The 19,783-nt window shown below is 36.3% G+C and overlaps 1 protein-coding gene across 10 annotated transcripts in view; it reads left to right on the forward strand.

The window, feature by feature from the left end:
• The window catches only part of CAMK2D (calcium/calmodulin dependent protein kinase II delta), a gene marked incomplete at its 3' end in the record, with an annotated part of 169,210 nt that extends 150,194 nt beyond the window's left edge, over positions 1–19,016 (forward strand). For 9 of the 10 annotated variants that reach the window (XM_084286473.1, XM_084286478.1, XM_084286476.1 and 6 more), the window contains 5 exons: positions 9,272–9,347; positions 10,516–10,610; positions 11,790–12,018; positions 16,363–16,412; positions 16,941–19,016. In XM_084286473.1, coding sequence (XP_084142599.1) covers positions 9,272–9,347; positions 10,516–10,610; positions 11,790–12,018; positions 16,363–16,369 — 407 coding nt within the window. Of the gene's footprint in view, positions 1–9,271; positions 9,348–10,515; positions 10,611–11,789; positions 12,023–16,362; positions 16,413–16,940 lie in introns of those variants that run through there. The other variant, XM_084286482.1, reaches the window with a different exon arrangement.
• Positions 19,017–19,783: the final 767 nt, after the last annotated feature.

The following is a 19,783-nucleotide window of genomic DNA, read 5'->3' on the forward strand; positions in this document are numbered from 1 at the left end:
AAGTTTTTAAAATGTCAGGTTCTGGTGTAATATGATTTTATAAATGGCCATGATAGTCTGTGTTTTCTGTAGCTTTCCATTTAGTAGGAATCTGCAGTCCTGTGTCCTGAGAAAGTTCAGGGAATGGAGAGATTATTGTCTACCAAGAATAGGATTAATTCAAGAAAAGTAAAAAGAACTTAAGTAAGTGCTGAGAGAAGGCATCAGTAACATGATTGAGGTAAAAACTGCTCATGTGACTAACAGAAGACACATTTGAGTTAAAATAATTTTGAAATGGAATTTTCTTGGGGTAGCTCTAATGATCTGTTTTAGAATACTGGGAACATAAATAAAAAAAGAACTATTGGGGTGTGTACATTTGGCAGATTTGCACTCATCAGAAAAAAAGATTGGAAAGTAGTGTCTATAAACATCTGTATTCATGTCATAATGCATAACTTTCACTAGCAGTGAACAACAGTAAAAAATCAGTGGAAGTTAGTACTACCCTGGTATTAACACTGCTCTGCAGGTGTTTGGGGTGAATAACATGGGAGGTACAGAAAGAATGATACAGGCTCAAGCAGTTATGATTTTTAAATGCCATCACAGGAGTATTCAGGTCAGTGGCTGTTTTCAAAGGCAAATTTGAGAATGTAAAAGGAAAAAGTTATATGGTGAACTCAGAGTAGAAGACAGGACTGGGGACATCAAAGGCATGTGCAATTTCTTTATGACAAAAGTGTCTGGAAAATGAGGAGGGCTTCAAAGTTTACCTGGATGAATCATACCTGACCTTTGTTTCATGACAACACAGTGGTAAGAAGGTGGGAGCTAAAATAGACTACAGTGTTATCTCCGTGTATTATGGAACTGAATTCACTCTGTGTTTGTTGCAAAGCAGCAATTATTATAATTGCACACATATAATTAAAAAAATAGAAAAATATTGATTTCTTAGCTGCTCAAACTTCATAGATTTTAATCGGCTGTCACAGACGTCAGAAAGATGTGAGGTAAATGTGGTGTGATGAGGAAGGATTATCATGTAATTAAAAGAAAGTCCCGGAAAGTAAAACATCTAATAGCTGCTTGGAGTATTCAGGAATATAATTTTAAAGATAACATAGTTTTTCTATGAGTAAAATAGCCAAATACCATATTTCATAGAATTATTGTTCAGGAATTATTACCACAACACATCTCATAGCTTTTAAAACTTACTTAAATATTTAAAAGGAATAAGACAGAGAATTGAGGATTATTATTGATTTTCCATTGTAAAAAAAAAAAAATAAATAAAAATCTGATTGTATTAGGGTAATTAGTTAGAAGTATAATTTAAATTAAAAAATTCACAGTGTCAAAGCTTATTACTGTTTCAGTTATCAAGACTTCAAATGTTATTTATTGAGTTGGGAGCCAGATTCCATGATTAATTTAATATGTTGTGAAACTGTAGTGCACTATCTTGTAACTGCACTTGATACAGCTTTGTTCCGAGACTGTAGATGGTTTGTCAATAAAAATAAACATTTCCAACATATGACACAGTGCAAGTATTAGAGAGCATCTTTAGAAATAATTAACTACACATAAATAAAAGGAAGCTACTTACTGCATATAAGGTTTAAATAGTCAATACATTTATTTTGTTTGATTTTTTTTTTTTTTTGTCAGTGTAAACTAGAAAAATGATTTGTGGGGATGATTTTTCAGAATTTTGCCTCCATGCCTAATGAGTTAAATTTTCATTAGGCAAATAGTAGGCTTGAAGGGTTTTCAGAAGGCAGAAGACAGTCAGTAGCCTTAAAAACCCTTCCAAACCATCTATGGTTCAATCAGAGTGAATCATTATAATCAACCGGCACTAGGAATGAGGTGTTACTCACAAGATGACAACTCAAATATCATATTCAAAATCAAAGTTTAAGGTATTTTAGACTACAAGAGGTTGGCTGAGGTATAAACTCTGATCTTACATGCACTAAATTTTGATAGAGTTGTTGAAAAATAAGGCCCCCGAAGCATGCTTGTCATTGAAGGATCTAGGTGTTTTTCATGTACATTTAAGATTCAATCTGTCATTTGTCACACATTTGCTTTTTTTTCTTCACAGAAATTTAGTTTCTTGGATTATTTGTGGAATAAATTATAAGAGAAATTATCAGCAGAGAATTCTCAAGCGTTGGTGTGAATAGAATGATTCTGTACAACATTTGGTGACACTTGTTGTGTTCTTCTCTGCTTCTATGGTAGCAGTGCACGATGTAAAGTTGAGTGATATATCTGCTACATCCATATAACCAGAGTTCATTATACAACACAGAGAAAATCTGTAGTCTCTTCCACTGTTTTTTTTTCCCCCTCCAAATTTTGCTCATCTTCAGAGTATAGAAATAGTATTAGTGGCTGTATGCTTTTCATCTGATTGCTGTTTGCAGGTACCATATTGTGATAAGAAATTAAGGTAGGTCCTCCCATATTGTGTTATTCAGTTTCAGAAAGCCAATGTCACCTTGGTAAGGACTGTTCTGTATTAAAATGGTAGCATAATGGGTAGGATTTGTCTCCTCAGGTTTGGACTTCCACTGTGTAGTTATCTATATTTGAGCTAGTTGTCTAGGCTCCCTTTATAGTCAATGCAAATAGGTCAGATGAGTCACACTTATCTTAGACATCTATTTTAGGGTGAAATGGATTGTGCCCTGAAAGTGCTTTTTTCTTCCCATTGACTATAAGGGAGGGGAGTTGAGAGAACAAAATTGCTTGTCTGTATTTCTACTTGTCTGAAATGTTGTGAGGTTAATGCAATATGATGTGTACAAAGATATGCAGCTAAGAGTACAGAGTTGAAAAGTTTGAATGATTTTATCCTTGAGAAACAACATGTGGGCAAGAAGCAGAATCATTTTAATCATCATCAAGCTCACATGCTAATTTATAAACCAGCTACCTCATTCTTTTGAAAAGGTACTTTCCTCCTTCACAGAGATTTCATCGCTATCAGTTTTAAAGAAAACATTTAGTAAGGAGCATGCAGTTCCCTGATTTGGGTGTTAATGGAAAGATGGGGGTGATTGGTCTTTGCTATGGATTTCACAGGCCCTCTTGAAGGTGCTGTCTGCACTGTGTTCATTTGATGAGAAGCTGTCTTCTGAAAGATCAAAAATATAGCTTTATTTTTATGCTTTGCCTATATAATGGCTGTTCCTAGGGTTATTTTGTGTTAAAAGAAATATGCCAAGGAACAACAAAACCTGAGTATTCGTGTAAAATCAGTGGGGGTTAATTGATAACCATACCAATACTGTAATTAGGTAGTCAATCATGTAGAGTATTAATGAAAGTAGAAAGAAACTCCATTATCTTAATGAAGCATAAAGACTTGAAAAAAAATATTTTTTCAGAACAAACATACTGGTGTTAGTTTTGAACAATTAAATGGGTAAAATGCTCATCAGTTACCAAGGTTTCTTTTCCGTGTTTCACCAAACATGTAGTTTCTGGTATATGTATTTTGAAGACTTCATTTGCACATATCTACAGCTCACTGCTATTCTACACCTTCTCTCCACAATTAAAATACCAAAAATATTTGTCATTCATGTGTGATTCTTGGAGAGTGAATTTACTGACATTGTTTGGGGCTATGGGAAGGGAAAAAAGCCCCATACTTGTCTTCAAGAATAAGGTCTTGCTTTTGGTTTTTAAACTTTTTTGTTCTGTGGTACTTTATTTCACAAGGTAGGGGATTGCACCCTGTAGGATTAAGGCATTTATAGTGTTATTAAGGCATTTACAGTGTTAGATGCTTTTTGAATAAATGTTTTTTATACTTATTGTGTGTTCTTTAGATATTGGTGTTAATGGTGTTCTTTAATTATGACAGATTATCCCTACCCTGTAGTTGAGAGAGAGAAAAAAATAGTTAAATACGCCTAGAGGTTCATAACCCATTTAAAGTCAAATTATGTACAACAGCACTGCTGCAGAAATAATTTTAGTCAATGTTAGAATATGTTCTCTTCTGTTCTTTTCCTATTATTTGATCTTTTTATAACTGTTCTTCATAATATTTTTGTTTGAACTGCCTTTGTATTAGTCATGTACCTACTCACTTGCCAAAGCAGGGGTCATGCTTTTTTTTTTGAACCATTAATACCTTATGACTTTCACACACTTTCCCTCCAGGGGTAAAGGTTATATTTAGAGAGTAGGTCCAAGATCTTTTCTTTAATGGATTTACTTCACCCATATTCTGAGCAAAGGATGTAAAAGCTACCAACCTTTCCACAGAAGTTTGCCATTTTATGCTAGCTTTCTGGTACACTATCTGCATTTTTTTTCGTGATTAGTTTTTAGGGAAATGGCTCTGCACCTTCTGACTTGTTTTAATAACATGTTTCCTCACACCTTGGTTATTTTAAAAACATTGAATTTGGTTTTGCTAAGGAATCTTTCACTTACAGAGATTGTGTAGTTTTATGTCATAGAAAACCATTGGCAGACACTATAGAACTCTTACATAACATAAGGCTAAATATGGCCCTTGCACTCTGAACATGTGATGATAATTAAGCACTTTTCCTTAAAAAGCACCATTTAAAACCATGATCATTGCACCTGAACTAAAGGATTATTTTTGTGGCTTAGGAAATGCAACACTGGACTGGTGATTTCATTATGCTTACAGAATACTTCCTTTCATTGGGTGCTTTGATGCAGTTCACTGACAGCATGGATGAGCTTATATCTTTCCATCTAGTAAGTGAGTTTGACCCAAAGCATATCACTCTGTGGAAATAGCCATTTGAAAACTACCCCTGTAGTAACTATGCTTACATCTAGTTCGTTTCAGATTTCATTTTGCCCCTTTTGTTTAGTGCTAGCAAATATTACGGTCTTATCCTGCAAACAAAGTCAATGCTACCTGAGGTATAACAAATAGGGGATTCTTTAATTAAAAATCTGAACATGAAGAAAAAGTTGTAGGACTCTGTGGAACTGTAACACACACAGCTTATAATGCCAGCGAAGCTATGCCGTTTGGTTTTGTCTGAGTATCTCATCGCACTGAGAGAGCATACTGATCTCTGACCTGCTTTAACCTAAGTTGAGGTACTTTAATTAGGGAATTTGTACTGCACATTAAAAAGTATAGTAGCATCAAAGCACCACTGTACATCAAACAACGTAGTTCTCCTAGACTTCTGAACAAGCTAAGTTTATTAGATTTTAAAGAATAATAATCAAATGAAAACAGTGATCGTGGGTGACAGTTACTTGGCAGATGGGAGCTGGCCAGATGCCCATTCCCCGCTGCCTTGTTTGTTCACTTGTCCTTGAGTAGTTTGTAGCATGTTTAGATGGGAAAAAAATGGAGGTTTGAAAAAGCATACATTACACAGAGTCCATCCATTTTATAAGGAAAATTTGGTAATTTTCTTCCCACTTTAATAGGTGGTAATTATTTCTGTCCTACCAGTATCCATTTCACCTCCCTTCACCTCCAGTGCCCTCCAGTTTCTTCCCTTGCACTAAGAAAAAAAGCATTTGATCTGCTTCACATGTTCACCAAGCAACAGCTGAATTTTCTTCCTCCTCCTCTCTTCATGGTTTCCAGTCTCCTTCCAATTTTCTGCTGGTAGGTAGTCCAGTTCTCCCCATTTCCCTGACCTTCCTGTCTCTCTCTTCATTCCTCCCAGGCAAAACTTCAGCTTCCTAAACATATTTATAGGCTAAAATACATTTGCTCTGTATTTGTACTGTCTCTCTCTGCCCACTCACATACCTACGCAAAAAGTATAAAATTTCATATTGCCTTCTTCTTGGCCATCTTTTTCTTGTAATGTTCATTCTTGCTTTCAGATGAGAAATGCTGAGAATGAGGGGGATTTTGCACAGAGGGTAAATCCTTTCAGAACTCCAGTTTTTGAATTGCATTGCCCCTTTGGCTTTTAGTCACTTTCTGCCTATGAGATTGCATAGCGTACCACTGAGTAAGAAGAAATCTGATTTTCTTGGGCTGCTTATATACAAGTGTAATCGTCTATGTGTTACTGAAAGGAAAGCGTAGCATAGTTGCTTTCACATAGACTTTCATGTGGTGGTTGGAATTTTGTAGAAAGCTTGAGAGATGTGTTGGAAGGCAAATGACTTGGCAGCATTGTTCTGCTTCTGACAGTCCCCATTGTGAACTGCAAAGTTTTCCACAAGTACTGGAAGAACTGACGCTAGTGCTGGAGTTGGTCGGTGGTTGATTTGAGCCAGTGACGCTGCCTTTAATCTCAGTTACGTATTTTGCCAGCGTGTAGAGCTTCCTGTTGGATGTTCTTCATACTCCATGGACTAAGCTCTGCTAACTGTTAGTACTGCCCAGAGAAACTGTGCTGGAACCTATTCTGTAATATTAGGTGGCTCCTATAAGAAAACCTCATGAAAACGTATTCCACTGCAGTTGAATTTTGGGAGAAACAACAGAATAAAAGCAATTTGGCAATATGGTTCCATTTTTCCTTTCTTGGGTTGATGTTGAATTAAATCTTGTAATTCAGTACATCGAATATATGTTTTAAAATACAGTTTGATTGACCCAAAATATTTTTAAATGTATGTTTGCAAAGATTTCTCTGCACATTCAGATTGAAATCAAGTCTCAAAATCTCAAAAAGTCGCAGCAAGGAACTTATGTCATTCACAGAGTCATAGAACCTTTAAGGTTGCATTCCCGTGGCTTTAACTCTTACTACCAAAGGCACAAGCAGGTGCTAGTGAATGAAGTTATGTAACTAAATTGAGTTGTTGCACACCGTTCATTTAAAAATAACAATAATAAACAAATAATTAATCAGCCTCTCGGTTTATTTCACAGAATGCTATCTATATATTCAGATGTTCCCTGTTGATTGCTGTTCCCTGTCAGAGCATGTGTCACATGCAAATTAACTGGGGACTTCTCATGATAGCACTTGGAAAAGAAATGACTGAGGTTAGTCAAAAAGGAAATATTGCCAATTGTCACTAGCCAGGTGAAGTGAAATCACAAGGTGGCCATCTGGTTTTGTCTCTTGCATGTGGAAATTACAGTACCTTTACAACCACTTTCATTGCTCACACTGGTCTAACAGTTACCCAATAACACGATCTCAGGATTCTGTAGCAGCTCATCAGAAATTTTACCTCATTTTCCACTATCTGATTTAATAATGTGTGATTTTCTAATCTCTGATTGGAATGTGTTACCAGGCTATTTAATCAGATCCTTCAGTTGAGTTACGTGCATATGAGATGTAGCACGTAAAACTTGTGATTCCCCCCTGCATGCAGTCTGCATGTTCTGGCTTTCATTTTTTTCATTTTTCAGCCTCTCTGAACACTGCACCATTGTTTCTTAGCCAACCATCCTACCACTTGGCTTGTGCTGACAATGCAACACAAGGTCCACAGTTTCTTCTGTGTTGTTTGAGTGTAAGATGGTAGAGCCATTGCTGATCTACAGTCAAAAAGATCTCTTTATTAAAATTCTTTGTTGTTTCTACAATATTTGTGAAAAAATAATGTGATTTGTACACTAAATATGCTTACCCAGCATGCTCTCTGGTAATCAAAAACTACTCACAAAAACTCTTACTGGACTTTTATATCCAGTTATTCCCCATTACTTCGTTCCTTTCTGGCTTCCTTTTGATGCTTTCTATCTGAAAGCATTAGGTGTGCACCTAAATGCAGAATGGCAGAGCATAAAAGGAATTACGAGGGTCCAACACCATGGTGCCAGTTCTTGCAGTACAGCACTGGAGGTTTATATTCTGGCTATGCTCCCCCACATTTTCTTTTTGAAGAAGAACGAGAACTGCCTCAGCACTTAGGACTTGACAAGTGTGTGTGTGAATTGTCTAATCCATGTGTAGGAGTGTGCAGGACAATTAAAGCTATTGCTTGTATGAGATCTACTAAAGCCTGGTTGCCAACATTTTAATTTTCTTTTTATTTCAAGCTTAGTCTTCCAAATTGATTTTCTAGGTTTAATGAATAGTTGAACATATGTTAAATCCTTGAAAATGTACCAGTAAAATCTCTCTCCCTTACCTCCTTAGCATTAAACTCATAAAAATCTGTATTGAGAGCAGTGCCACTCTGGTTGAACTTTATCATTGTAAGGTTGAAGTTTTCAAATTACAAATGTACAGTACGAAAATATAAACCTTATTTCCTAGGAAAAATAAAATGCAAATTTTAAGTCAGTTTTCAAAGTGAAGTCAGTGAAGTTTTCCATCTTCTGAAAGTCTCTGTACTTAGCCCTCATAAAGTAACTGGTGCTACCAATGATGATACCACGTGCAGGATTCAGGATTTTTTTTTTTTTTTTACTTTGCACTGTTGTAGTGTAAGTCGTATCAAAATTAGCAAATGACCTGTGGTCTTTTCTTGACTGATGGATCAAGGAGAAACTGTTTCACATACTTTTGACTTTGAAATCAAGGCATTTGCAAACTGTTGGAAGTTTGAATATTCTTACTGGAAAAATATGAATTCTGCTTGTTGTTAATAATGTTTTATTCTTCTGTTCCTATTTAGCTTTTATTAGTATTAGTTAGCAGTTATACTGTAATAGCTCCAAATGATTTGATTGAGGTTTGTTGTAATGTAAATGTTACACATTTTGCAAGCAAAAGATAGTCACAGTCACAGAAGTCTAGAGTTGAGAGACACTGTATTGTAATTAGACTTGCATGGGTGTGTAGGCATTATATGTAATCCATGAGCTTTGCACCAGGGGATCTTGATTATAGGCTTAGGGCCTGAATTCCTCTTTGGCCAAATGTGTATGTTTAAGCAAAGTGAACACCAGGTGTTACAAAGATTTCTGAAAATCAGCATTATATGCTTACCAGCTAAAGGCCCCATCTGCAAGTAAAACATTAGACCATCACTTGTAAAACAATCATCCAAAGAAAAGAGCTGGAGATTTGGGTTTGGTTTGGTTTGGTTTTTTAAACAGAAGATCCTTAAGTGACAGAAAGAAGATTAAATCCATAGATTAAATCCATGGCAGGAAAGGGGACTGATCTTGACTGTTTAATTTCTTTGTGAATACTGAAGGCAAAATAACGTATCATAGTAATATAACATAGTGTCCTTTGATCATAGACAAGGAAGAGAAAAGACAGTTGTACCAGCTGAAGAATGACAGTACCTTTATTACAGCTGTTGTTCTGACAGCTTTTCAGCTGTCACCTTCCACTTTACTTTCCATTTTAAGAGTTGTGTTTGTATCTCTCTCCAGCTCGTAAGCAGGAGATTATCAAGGTTACCGAGCAGTTGATTGAAGCTATCAACAATGGGGACTTTGAAGCTTACACGTAAGTGTTCTCATTTTGGAGAGACTGAGGAGAGTGGATGTACATTTCAAAATGTATATGTAAATAAGCAAATGCAAGTGTGTATGTTTGTATTTATGTATTGCTGGAGATTATTCTCAAATACCCTCAGGAAACATAGGAGTTGTTCGTTGCCACCTTGTCTTAGCTTTACACTAGCCTGGATGCCAGTTTCAGAGGAGGTGCTAGTGTAAATCTGAGGTACTGCTGTGCTGAGACGGGATCATCATACTGACACAAAACATGCAGTAGCCTATCTTGGTATATGAAAGTAAAGTCACGTTTTTGGTATCCAATCCAGAAAACACAGTGGAAACCTATTTTAACAGAAAAATTGCAGTGTTTGTAGAGACTGATAGTAGCTAGAATCCCATGTGTACTTTAAGGCATGAAAGATCATGTGGGATTCAGGCTCTACCAGTCTCTACTGAGCACTGTGCATTTCTGTGCAAGAATTTGATGAGGGAAAGGTGACTGGCTTTCTTGGCTTTTCTGTGCAAAGACACAATTTCATCACTGCTTCTCCACTCCTGCTAACTCAAAGAAGAAGCAGAGGAAAACACTTCTCATCATTGCATTGGGTCTCCTTTGTTTCTCTGGGTGGATTCTGCCGTGTTGAAGCACAAGCCACACAGGTCAACAGTGACGTTGCTCTTCCCATTTAAAGATTTGCCAACACTTTGGTGTGATCACACTAAAACCTGTGTTGTACAAATGTCAAGTAGAAACTTATTTTGAATTCTTGTCTAAGTTTTATTAGATTAAAAACATTTAAAATCTTACCTAAACAATGGTGTGAGACATGAAAAATATTTTTTGGATTGCACAGAGGCAGTTTCCAGAGTCACAAGTGAAAACTTGTGATACAGCGTCATAGGATTGCCTTTGTGGCTATCTTTGGCAATCTTTCTTTTGGTCAAATGGTGACTGATGTGAAATCTAGTAGCCCTGAAGTGAGCTTGCCAAATTTTCTGATGTAGATGAAACCAGAACTCCGTTAATGCTCCCCATTTAAATTATGTTCTTTTCCAATATAATGTCATAGGTAAGTAAGTTTCCAATTGGAATAAAGGAGACATTTAGAAAGTTCAGTCCAGCATTGTGCTACATGACTGCATGTGTTTATTACAGAATTTCCTCTTTTCCACAGAAAAATCTGCGATCCAGGCCTTACGTCTTTTGAACCTGAAGCTTTGGGTAATCTAGTAGAAGGGATGGACTTCCACCGTTTTTACTTTGAAAATGGTAAACATTCCTTTTTCATCTCTGTATATCTTCATCTGTTCCTTGTGAATGTATTTTTCCAGTCTAAGCAGCATTTTTGTTTAGGAGTTGATTGATTGCAGGGGAAGGAGTTCATTTTTTTCATTTTTTCTTTTGGAGTTTGGCCTATGTATGATTTTTTTGTTTGTTTCTGCTGCACTCATTCATATGTCATGTAGCACCTTGGAAAGTGGAAGAAAATTTCAGGTATTTGGAGAGAGAAAATTAAGGTGTATAAAATAAATATGTAATAACATAGTAACATAAATTAAGTAATTCTTTTTTTTTTTTTTCCATTACAAAAAAGAGTACATCATGCTAAGCTGCAAGTATACTTAAAAGGAAAATCACTAAATTGTGATTAGAGAGTGAGTGCAAGTAAAAATCAACACTTACAGTGAGTTTATAATGACTGCTACTATGTGCTGTTTTGGGGAAGATGTTGCTCAGTCTGTACTGCTGAGGATCTGATCAGCAGACCATCTGAATGAGACAGGGCGCCTTGTGTGGCCACGCACACTGAAATACCTGGTGGCAGCTTGCATCTCATACCAGAGTCTCCAAACACTTGTATAGAACATGTCACCTGGAGGGTGGTTGTGCTGAAATATGACCAGGAACCCAATTGGGCATTTTCAATAAAGATTGCAGATTAGAAATGGGACATATCAAATTACTCAGTTGTTATTGTAAGCAGGTTTTAAAAAGGTATTTAAAAAGGTAGCAGTTATTGCTACAAGCATTAAGAAACTAATTATTGAGGTTCTTCCAACAAACTTACTGCCAGATCAAAGAGAAGGAAGTTATAGTATAGTATATCAATCACTATAAAATGCTGCTATTTAAGGTCAAATAATTCTGCATGGATGGTTACAGAAACTTGTCTGGCCCCTACTTGGATAAATAAAACATACTCTGAAACATTTGATGTTTTCTCATACAGGAAAGAGGAGAGCATACATTATGCTGTGACTGTGCCCATTTCTACAAATGTGTTTGAGCTAGCTGTCAGTAATGATTAACAGTAAACAGAGATTATTGCCTTGTACCTGCTAAGCTTGATGGTTTGATTTTGTATGATGGAGTGAGATGAGTTATTCTGGCTTATGTAGAGAAAATTTAATTTGTCCTGTTTGTGTGTTGTGTATATTTGTTTCCTAGCATTATCCAAAAGTAATAAGCCAATCCACACCATTATCCTCAATCCCCATGTCCACCTTGTGGGTGACGATGCTGCTTGCATTGCGTACATACGGCTCACGCAGTACATGGATGGAAGTGGGATGCCAAAGACAATGCAGTCAGAGGAAACACGGGTCTGGCACCGTCGTGATGGGAAATGGCAGAATGTTCACTTTCACCGTTCAGGGTCACCAACAGTACCCATCAAGTAAGAAACAATTCAGACCACAAGCTTAAACTATGTATATCAGACCAGATAGTCTAATAGCTGCTTTTGGCCTTAAAACTATGAAACTGTCCTCTTGATAGTGGAATTTTTTGTGGTTATTTATGCAGTGTGTATTATATTCAGTAGTATGCCTGTAGTATTTGTGCAAATATTTTTTTAAAAATAATGCTTTGTTGTTGTTATTTTCAACTGTGATGCCCACTGATCCAGCTCTGTCCCTGAGCTGAGAGGTTGAAGACAAAAATGATTTAATACAGATAAGGCCTGGCACAAGTCGCACAAAATAGGACTGTAAAACTTGAAATAGGATTTTAGGAAAACCTGGACTGAAAAAAAATGATAGGATACATAGAGGTGTTAGAGCTGACAGGAAAATTTCAAGGAAAAACAGTGTCTGTTTTCTGAAAAACTGAAATTTGAATAACATTTTTCTGTGATTCCCAACCACCTCTATTCACTCAGGCCTAGCTATATTCTTTGGAAGTTGATTTTGAGCCAGCTTATGTATTTCCTTTGTAAATTAAGTCGCACAAGTACCTATCGCTGTCTTACCTCTTTTCCTATGCTCCCTTTGCTTGACTGCTGAACAGTCATTATCTGATAGTCTAAACCTGTGTGGGTAAGCCTGAAATCTCTCTTGTTGTCATTTATCTGTTTTCTTTCATTCGGACATCTCTGATTGCCCTCTTATACCCTCAGAGTCATGCTGCGACTCAGTGAGCACAAAGCTGAATTCCTTGCACCAGATTTCAGCAGAGTAAATTACAGCACGCTCACAGTTGCAGTAATGAAATAGAGAGTCATGGTGTCTTCAAGAGGTTCTGCTCAAGTTCTTTTCCTTTTTTCTGCTTTCAGTCTTCACTAATCTACCCTGTCTCTTGGAGCCCAAGCTTGTTGACTTCTTTAAGTAGACACACTTATATTAGACCATTTCTCAATTAGGTAGCACTGACATAGGTATTAGCTTGCTTAGGTGCAAGCCTTCTGTATAAGATGTAATTACATTTATATGGGGTGTCTTAGTGTGGATAATGGCTGAATTTGCCAGTGTGGATGATAAGAGCTTAGATTTCAACTTTCTAACCTCAGTTTGTCCCATAACTTACTTCTTGCAACATAATCCTCCTAAATGAAATCATATTCAATTAAGTAAGGAACACAAAATCATAGACTATCCCAAGTTGGAATGGACCCACAATGATCATTGAGTCCAACTTATGGCTCCACACAGGACTACCTAAATATGATAGAACAAAGTATTAAACTTCATTGAGGATGAAATGTGTATGTATATATATATTTATATATGCACACACACACATATATATATATTTAGGAAAAATGTAATTTGGTTACCTAGCAATAGCTATTGTATTTTATTTAAAAATGAGAAAGCAATGAGAGCAGGAACCATGTCATCCTATTTTTCACATCCCAGCTGCACTGCCAGTGTTTAAACAGATAATATTGATAGAGTAGTTATGTTTTCCTGAAATGAAGTATTACAGATTTTTTTATGTTTTTATAATGGACCTTTTTCTCAGTGAATCTGACCTGGATATATGTAGAGCCAGAAAGCATAAGTTAAATGGGTTCACCTTTTATGGTGCACCCTGCACGGTAGTGTCTATCTGTCTACAGTAAGTCTGTAAGTGACTGATAGGAATTGGACTAGGGTATTATTTAATCTCCAAGATTAAAGAGAGTATTTGGAAGGTGGGGGAGGTATTTTTTTTTAATTTTTTTTTTATCTTTCTTAACCTAAACATATTGATAAGAGATAACCATTAAGAGAAGGAACAAGGTAACTTACCACACTTAGACACCAAAACAAGAGGGCAACAAAATAGCCATCATATTGCAATTTTCGTGGAAGATTATGGAATTTGCTTAACAATTCCTTAACAATAATATTTCTAATAATACTTTACGGAGCTACACTTCACATCTGCATATACTGCAGTGTGTCCTGTTTGAGTTAGAGTGTTTTAACAGGAGCCTCAGTACTCGTTCATGTAACGTGTAGCATGTATGATGGGCTGCTGCATCTTGTGACATGTACTGCTCCTGCAAGCACTCACCAAAGTTTGTTTCTCTGCAATATAAAGGGCATGTGCAGTGCATCTGGCTGCTGCAGAGTCTGCAAAATGCAAATCTCATGGGAATACGGTTGCCCATACAGATCTGAGATACTCCTCACAGAAGCTGTGACAGTATTTCAGACTCAAGTACTGCCTGTACTTTATAGCTCATGCTGGCCAAGAATAAGGATTTCTGGGACTGCTAAGGATGCAAGGGGTTGGAAAAGAAGCTGAGACATGATCTTTTTGAGCCTGCACAGTTGTGTCTATGTCTGTGGGTGTTCTGAACCTGTTCTGAGGGTCAGACAGGAAATTTTAGTATTATGAGAATATATCCAAAATGAAAAGGCCACAAAAGAAGAGTAATGGCTCAACACCGTAGGGCATGACTAAGGCTTAAGGAGAGATGCTCTGAGATTGTAGTATAGCCTTAGAAAGATCCTATGTAGTGCTGGCAGCAATATCTTATAAATCCTTTACCTAACTCCCATCTTAAATTCAGAGAGGTGTTTGTTGTTTGTTTGTTTTTTTTTTTCAACTTGCTAATTATTACTGTCCTAAAATACCATTTCTCTGCTGGTTACTTTCCAGCCTGAAATTTTAGTCATACGCAATGTATTCCTGATTATTCTAATGTCATCATTGTTCTCCTACACTGGGTGGATAGATATGCAGACGAGATATTTTATATAAAGGATGACTAGATCACTTCTCACCTCCTATTTTCATAGGGTAAATAAACAATAATGCCTTGGTTAGCTTTGATTGATAGGATCTCCATTTTCCTAGCTACCTTGATAGCTCTCCAACATGTCTTTTCTGGTCTGAGGTTTGGCTTTTCACTAGCTTGAGTCCTGAAATACTGCATATAATTGTGGTCAGGGCTTTTATTTAACTTCACTATTTCTCTCTTTACCCTGCTGAGAGTGCCACGCCTGCTGTCTTCTGGCATGATTTTGCACTTTTGTTGTTTACATCATATTAGTAGATGTGCCAGTCTTCTAAGACAGCCATGAATTTATCTGCAACTGGTATTTCCAACCAATGACTATATAGAAACTTTTCCTGAGCATTTAGCTTTGTACTTCCTCTTATTACATGTACTGTTTCTGAATTACCCAGACCTTAAGCTCATTTGGTTCTTCTCATACAAGACTCCTGTCTTCCTCAATATTTATAATGCCTTCCACCTATATGTAAATGTATTATTACATGAGGTCAGTCCTGTTGCTTTTGCTTTGTTGTTGACAAAGATTACTGAATCTCCTCAGCTCCCCCTTCAGCTATCATTTTTCTTTTAGTTGTTTTACTTTGTATTCTTTCTTTAATCCCCATCTTCTCAAGTTTATCTGGTAGATTCCCACATAGCATCATGTCAGAACTTGCCATCCTGACTGTCTTGTCGACTGTCTTGAACTTCACATTTACTTTTACCCGTTACACCAGCAGCTCTGTTTTGGAAAACTATGTAAGAAATTTAATTACAATATTGTTCCAGATGATCTGTCCTTTCTTTTCTTGCATTTGAAATTTATGCAGTCTACAACTGTTTATTTAATTATTACCAATACACAGTAGTTAATAATGGCACTTCTGTCATAAAAAAAATGTTACGCACAATTTCCAGTCAAGAATTTCAAATCTAATAAACTTGCAAAGGCAATTACAGCACTGATCTGCTTTTGCAAACATAGTATCCTAGATTATGTCAAATCAGTTGCTCTGTGGACAGTAGCTTACTTGTTTTCAGAACTACAGTAATAAGTACATAAATCTAAGGACTGTACTGAGCTCTCTGGTAGCTGTAGCTATATGGAGATATTTCTTGTAGCAGATAATTGACTTGGAGAAGAATCTGAGCACAAAAGTATATTTAGTTTATATATAAATTCTATTTTTTGCTGTGAGACAGTCCAAACAAGTTTGGGTTTCTGTCTTGCCCATTGTTTTTCTCTGTTTGAGTGATGCGACTGGTGGTAGGAAATCTTTCTTTGTATTCAGTGTTCTTAAGAATTTGTGCTAGCATGTGTCTGCAGAGCTGCCTGCATAACAAAGAGCAAACCTGCAAAGACAGTCAAAGAGCTGTTGGGCCTGAAACTGACTCCTAAACCTAAATTCAAACCTGTGATTCCCAGGCCTATATTTACTCACTTTATCACACATTGCACTTTCATATACTATCATAAGTTAAATACCAAACAGCAAGAAACTTGAGTAAAGAGTTTGTTCTGTGTTTGTACAGTGCCTAGCACAGCGGGATCCCAATCATGACTTCAGCCCCTAGATGCTACGGTAATACAAACTATATTATAAGCTCAATTAGTTAACTACTTTCTTACACGTTCCTGAACTTTCTTTTTTTCTTTACATGTGGCTTTAGCATGTCTTGCATGTAAATGACATCTGATTCTTCTTTGTTACTCGGTTCAATTTTTGTGTGAGAATCTCACTCTGTGGCCATGACTGTAACGTACATGCTAAGGAAGTAAGTTTAACTGGAACAGAGATTCATATTTGAATTTTGCCCTTGCTCCTTTGAGAAGCTGATTAATTTCTACTTTGGCACCATCTCTGGCATGTTGTAAAGATTGAAATGTCTGTAAAGTGGTTTGAAAAATAAAAGAATGCTTTGCTTGAGCATTTGGGCTTTTTTCCCCCTTTTTTCCTTTGGTTTTCTTCGCAGTATTGTATTAAATGATCTGTAGAAGGATTTTTTTTTAATAGTATTGGTTAACACTTGAGCATGTATTGTTAACTGGTGGTGATGTTACTGTAGTAATGGCAATCTTTTTTTTTTTTTTTTTTTCTCCTTCCTCCTAGCTAAAAATATCAGCGGTGCCGCTCTTGCATTATCTGTACCCAACGCACCTGGTTGATTACCATCTTGGCCATCCTGTTCTCTTCATGCATGTTTCTGAGTGCATGAAGTTGTGAAGGTTCTTCATGTAACACATTTGTGATGCACCATTTTGCTGTGTATTCCATCTGTACACTGTTAACATTTCAATGAAGGTGATGTTCCATGCAAATAGAAAATAGCAAGGCATAAAAGACAAAAAAAAAAAGTTGATGTACAGCAGTAGATACAGGATACATTTGTCATCTTTTCTTCATTTATGCCAAGTTTTGACAGACAACTTTAAAAGCTATCCTGTTTATAAAAAAGAAAAGAAACAAAAAATACATTTTACCCTCTTTTTTTTTAAGAACTGTTTTTTGACTCCTCCTTTTCCCCGAGTCCCTGGATTTTGCTTTCGTTCTGGTAGGAATGGTTAGGATTTCCGCTGGCAGCTCTGTTACTGTAAAACAGATTTTTATTACAGCATGTAGATGGACGAAATCACTGATAAATGTGGAAGTGATAATATCTTGGCTCTGTCCCAGCTGAAGCCTTCTTAGTTTATTAGTCTATGTAAACTGGAAAAATCTCATCATTTGCTGGCTTGGCCACTTCAGAATTAACTGTCGATGTTCTGGCTAGTCAGCAGAAGTGTTTTTTTTCTTTTGAAATCTTTACCTTTGCTTTCTTACTATGCTAAATGAAAATTTATATTAGATAATTAAGCAGAATTAAAAATTGTAAGGAACTAAGTGATGATTGAGAGGCAGGTTTTGAGGATTAAAATGAAAGCATAAAGAAAAATAGATTTTTATCACTTTTAGGATATATTGTAAATTTATTAAGGAGTCTTTAAAACATTTTAAAATTTTGTTTAAGCTATAGACCACTTCAGTGGTTAATATACTCTAGAAGTATTAGGCCTTAAAAGCTTAGTATGAAGAGTTTATTTACTTTCCAACGTTGCTGTTGCTTCTCTGGAAATGTATTATGACTACACCAGTTTTCTAGTAACTGTAACGCTTTTACCACAGATTTGTTTCTCCTTCCTCTTCCCCCTCAATCTGCTCTTTGTTTATTAAAATCATCAGACAGCGTACAGTATCAAGGACAACAATCTCTGCAGCATTACCAGCTTGTTTTGGCTCTTTATCCCTGGCTGCAAATGTCTGTACACTCTGAAGGGAATGCTCTCAATGTCAGTTCAGAACACAAACTTTGTGATAGGGACTATTTTCGCTTCCTTTACGTGGCTGTGAAGTACATCCTTACAAGCATTTAGATTTGTTCCCTTCCATTTTTAATAGAAAAATGCAGGGATTGGTTATCTCTTTCTCATTTGTTTTATTACCAACAGGGCTAACTGTTTTCTGCAGCGCTGTATAGTGCATGGTATCTCAATCAATGTTCTTTTTAGCAGTGGACAATTTACAACTCGACAGCCTGAAGTTTATAAGATGGGAAAGCTTCCTAATTTGTATAATTTCACCTTTCTGTGTTGATTACTGATCAAAAGCAGTTCTTAAACATTTTGATGTTGTTACTAGTGGATGTATGGTAGATGGATTTAAGCTTCTCTGATAATTATTACGTGATTTTAAACAATATATATTTAAAATAAGCATCTACAATAAATGTGTTGAGCCATATTAACCTGCCAATGGGATCTGTGAAAAAAAAAGTAATGGCCTCATTTTTTTCTCATTAATTTCTTTTTTTCTTTTTTTCTTTTTTTTTTTCCTTTTTTTTTTTTTTTTTTTGGTGAAGCGGCTATAAGTGGCATAACTGTATTTAAAATTAACAAATTAGTTGTAGGGTGGTTTTTTTTATACTTCTAACATAGCATGTGGTGTTGGCGTATTACCGTAGATCAAGTTTGTCTTCCACACCAAGATGGAAATTGTGATTTGTTCTCTCTACCACAATTGAATTATACACTTCTCTTCTGTCATTTGGAACACTGCAGTTTACCATGGGACACAGTGTACATATTTCTTGCCATAATGGTAAATGATTGATATATTTAAGGATTAATAAATTTGTGATTTCTGCTGACATTGTGCTTGTGTGTTAATTTCAGAATTAATTGTGGTTTTGCACTGGAAAATGTGGAGCATCTGTTTAAATTAAGAAGTCAGAAACACAGATACAGTCCTTACAAGCCAGATTTGCAATTTGAAAATACAAATGTTTGCTCTCATGATTTGTCTTTTGATTAGTTCTTAACTTCCTCTTCTGAGGGCCCAGTTATACACTGTTTACTTAGTACTTTGTTGATAGATTTTGCATGTACCTTGTGTTTGTAGGTCTGTATTTGGAAGTATTTTGGGTAGTTGCACATTTCTGTAGCTTTCTTACTGTTTTGTATACTCACTGTGTAACACAAGATCCCATAAAAGAGAAGTTATTATATGCCTACAGTTGCAGACCTTAAAATGCAGTAAATACCATAAATAATTAGGATTTCAAATAATGTGTTAGTTTAAAAGCTTTCATATATTTCCATATCAGCCTGTTGTGATTTTTAGTCTCCTTAAACCTATCATGAGTCACAACTGAGAACAGCCCTTTTCTACCAGCAGAAAAGAGAGACAGAAGGGGTGGAGGAGAGGGCACAACTTCCAGCTTCCCTGGGTTGTGAAACACAGAGCTGGATCATTTTTCTGGCTCTGTGCCTAGGGTAGCATAGTTGTGAGCCAGCCCTGTGGCAGTGGCTTTAATGTGACAGTCATCCAGGAGTAGTGCTTGTCGAAGGAGCAGGAGAGTATTCCAGTGTAGGGGAAATTCCAGTGCTTCCCTTTTGGAGGCATTTTGCTATGTATCT

Source organism: Netta rufina (assembly GCF_964035555.1).
Source record: "Netta rufina genome assembly, chromosome: 4".
NCBI lineage: Eukaryota > Metazoa > Chordata > Aves > Anseriformes > Anatidae > Netta > Netta rufina.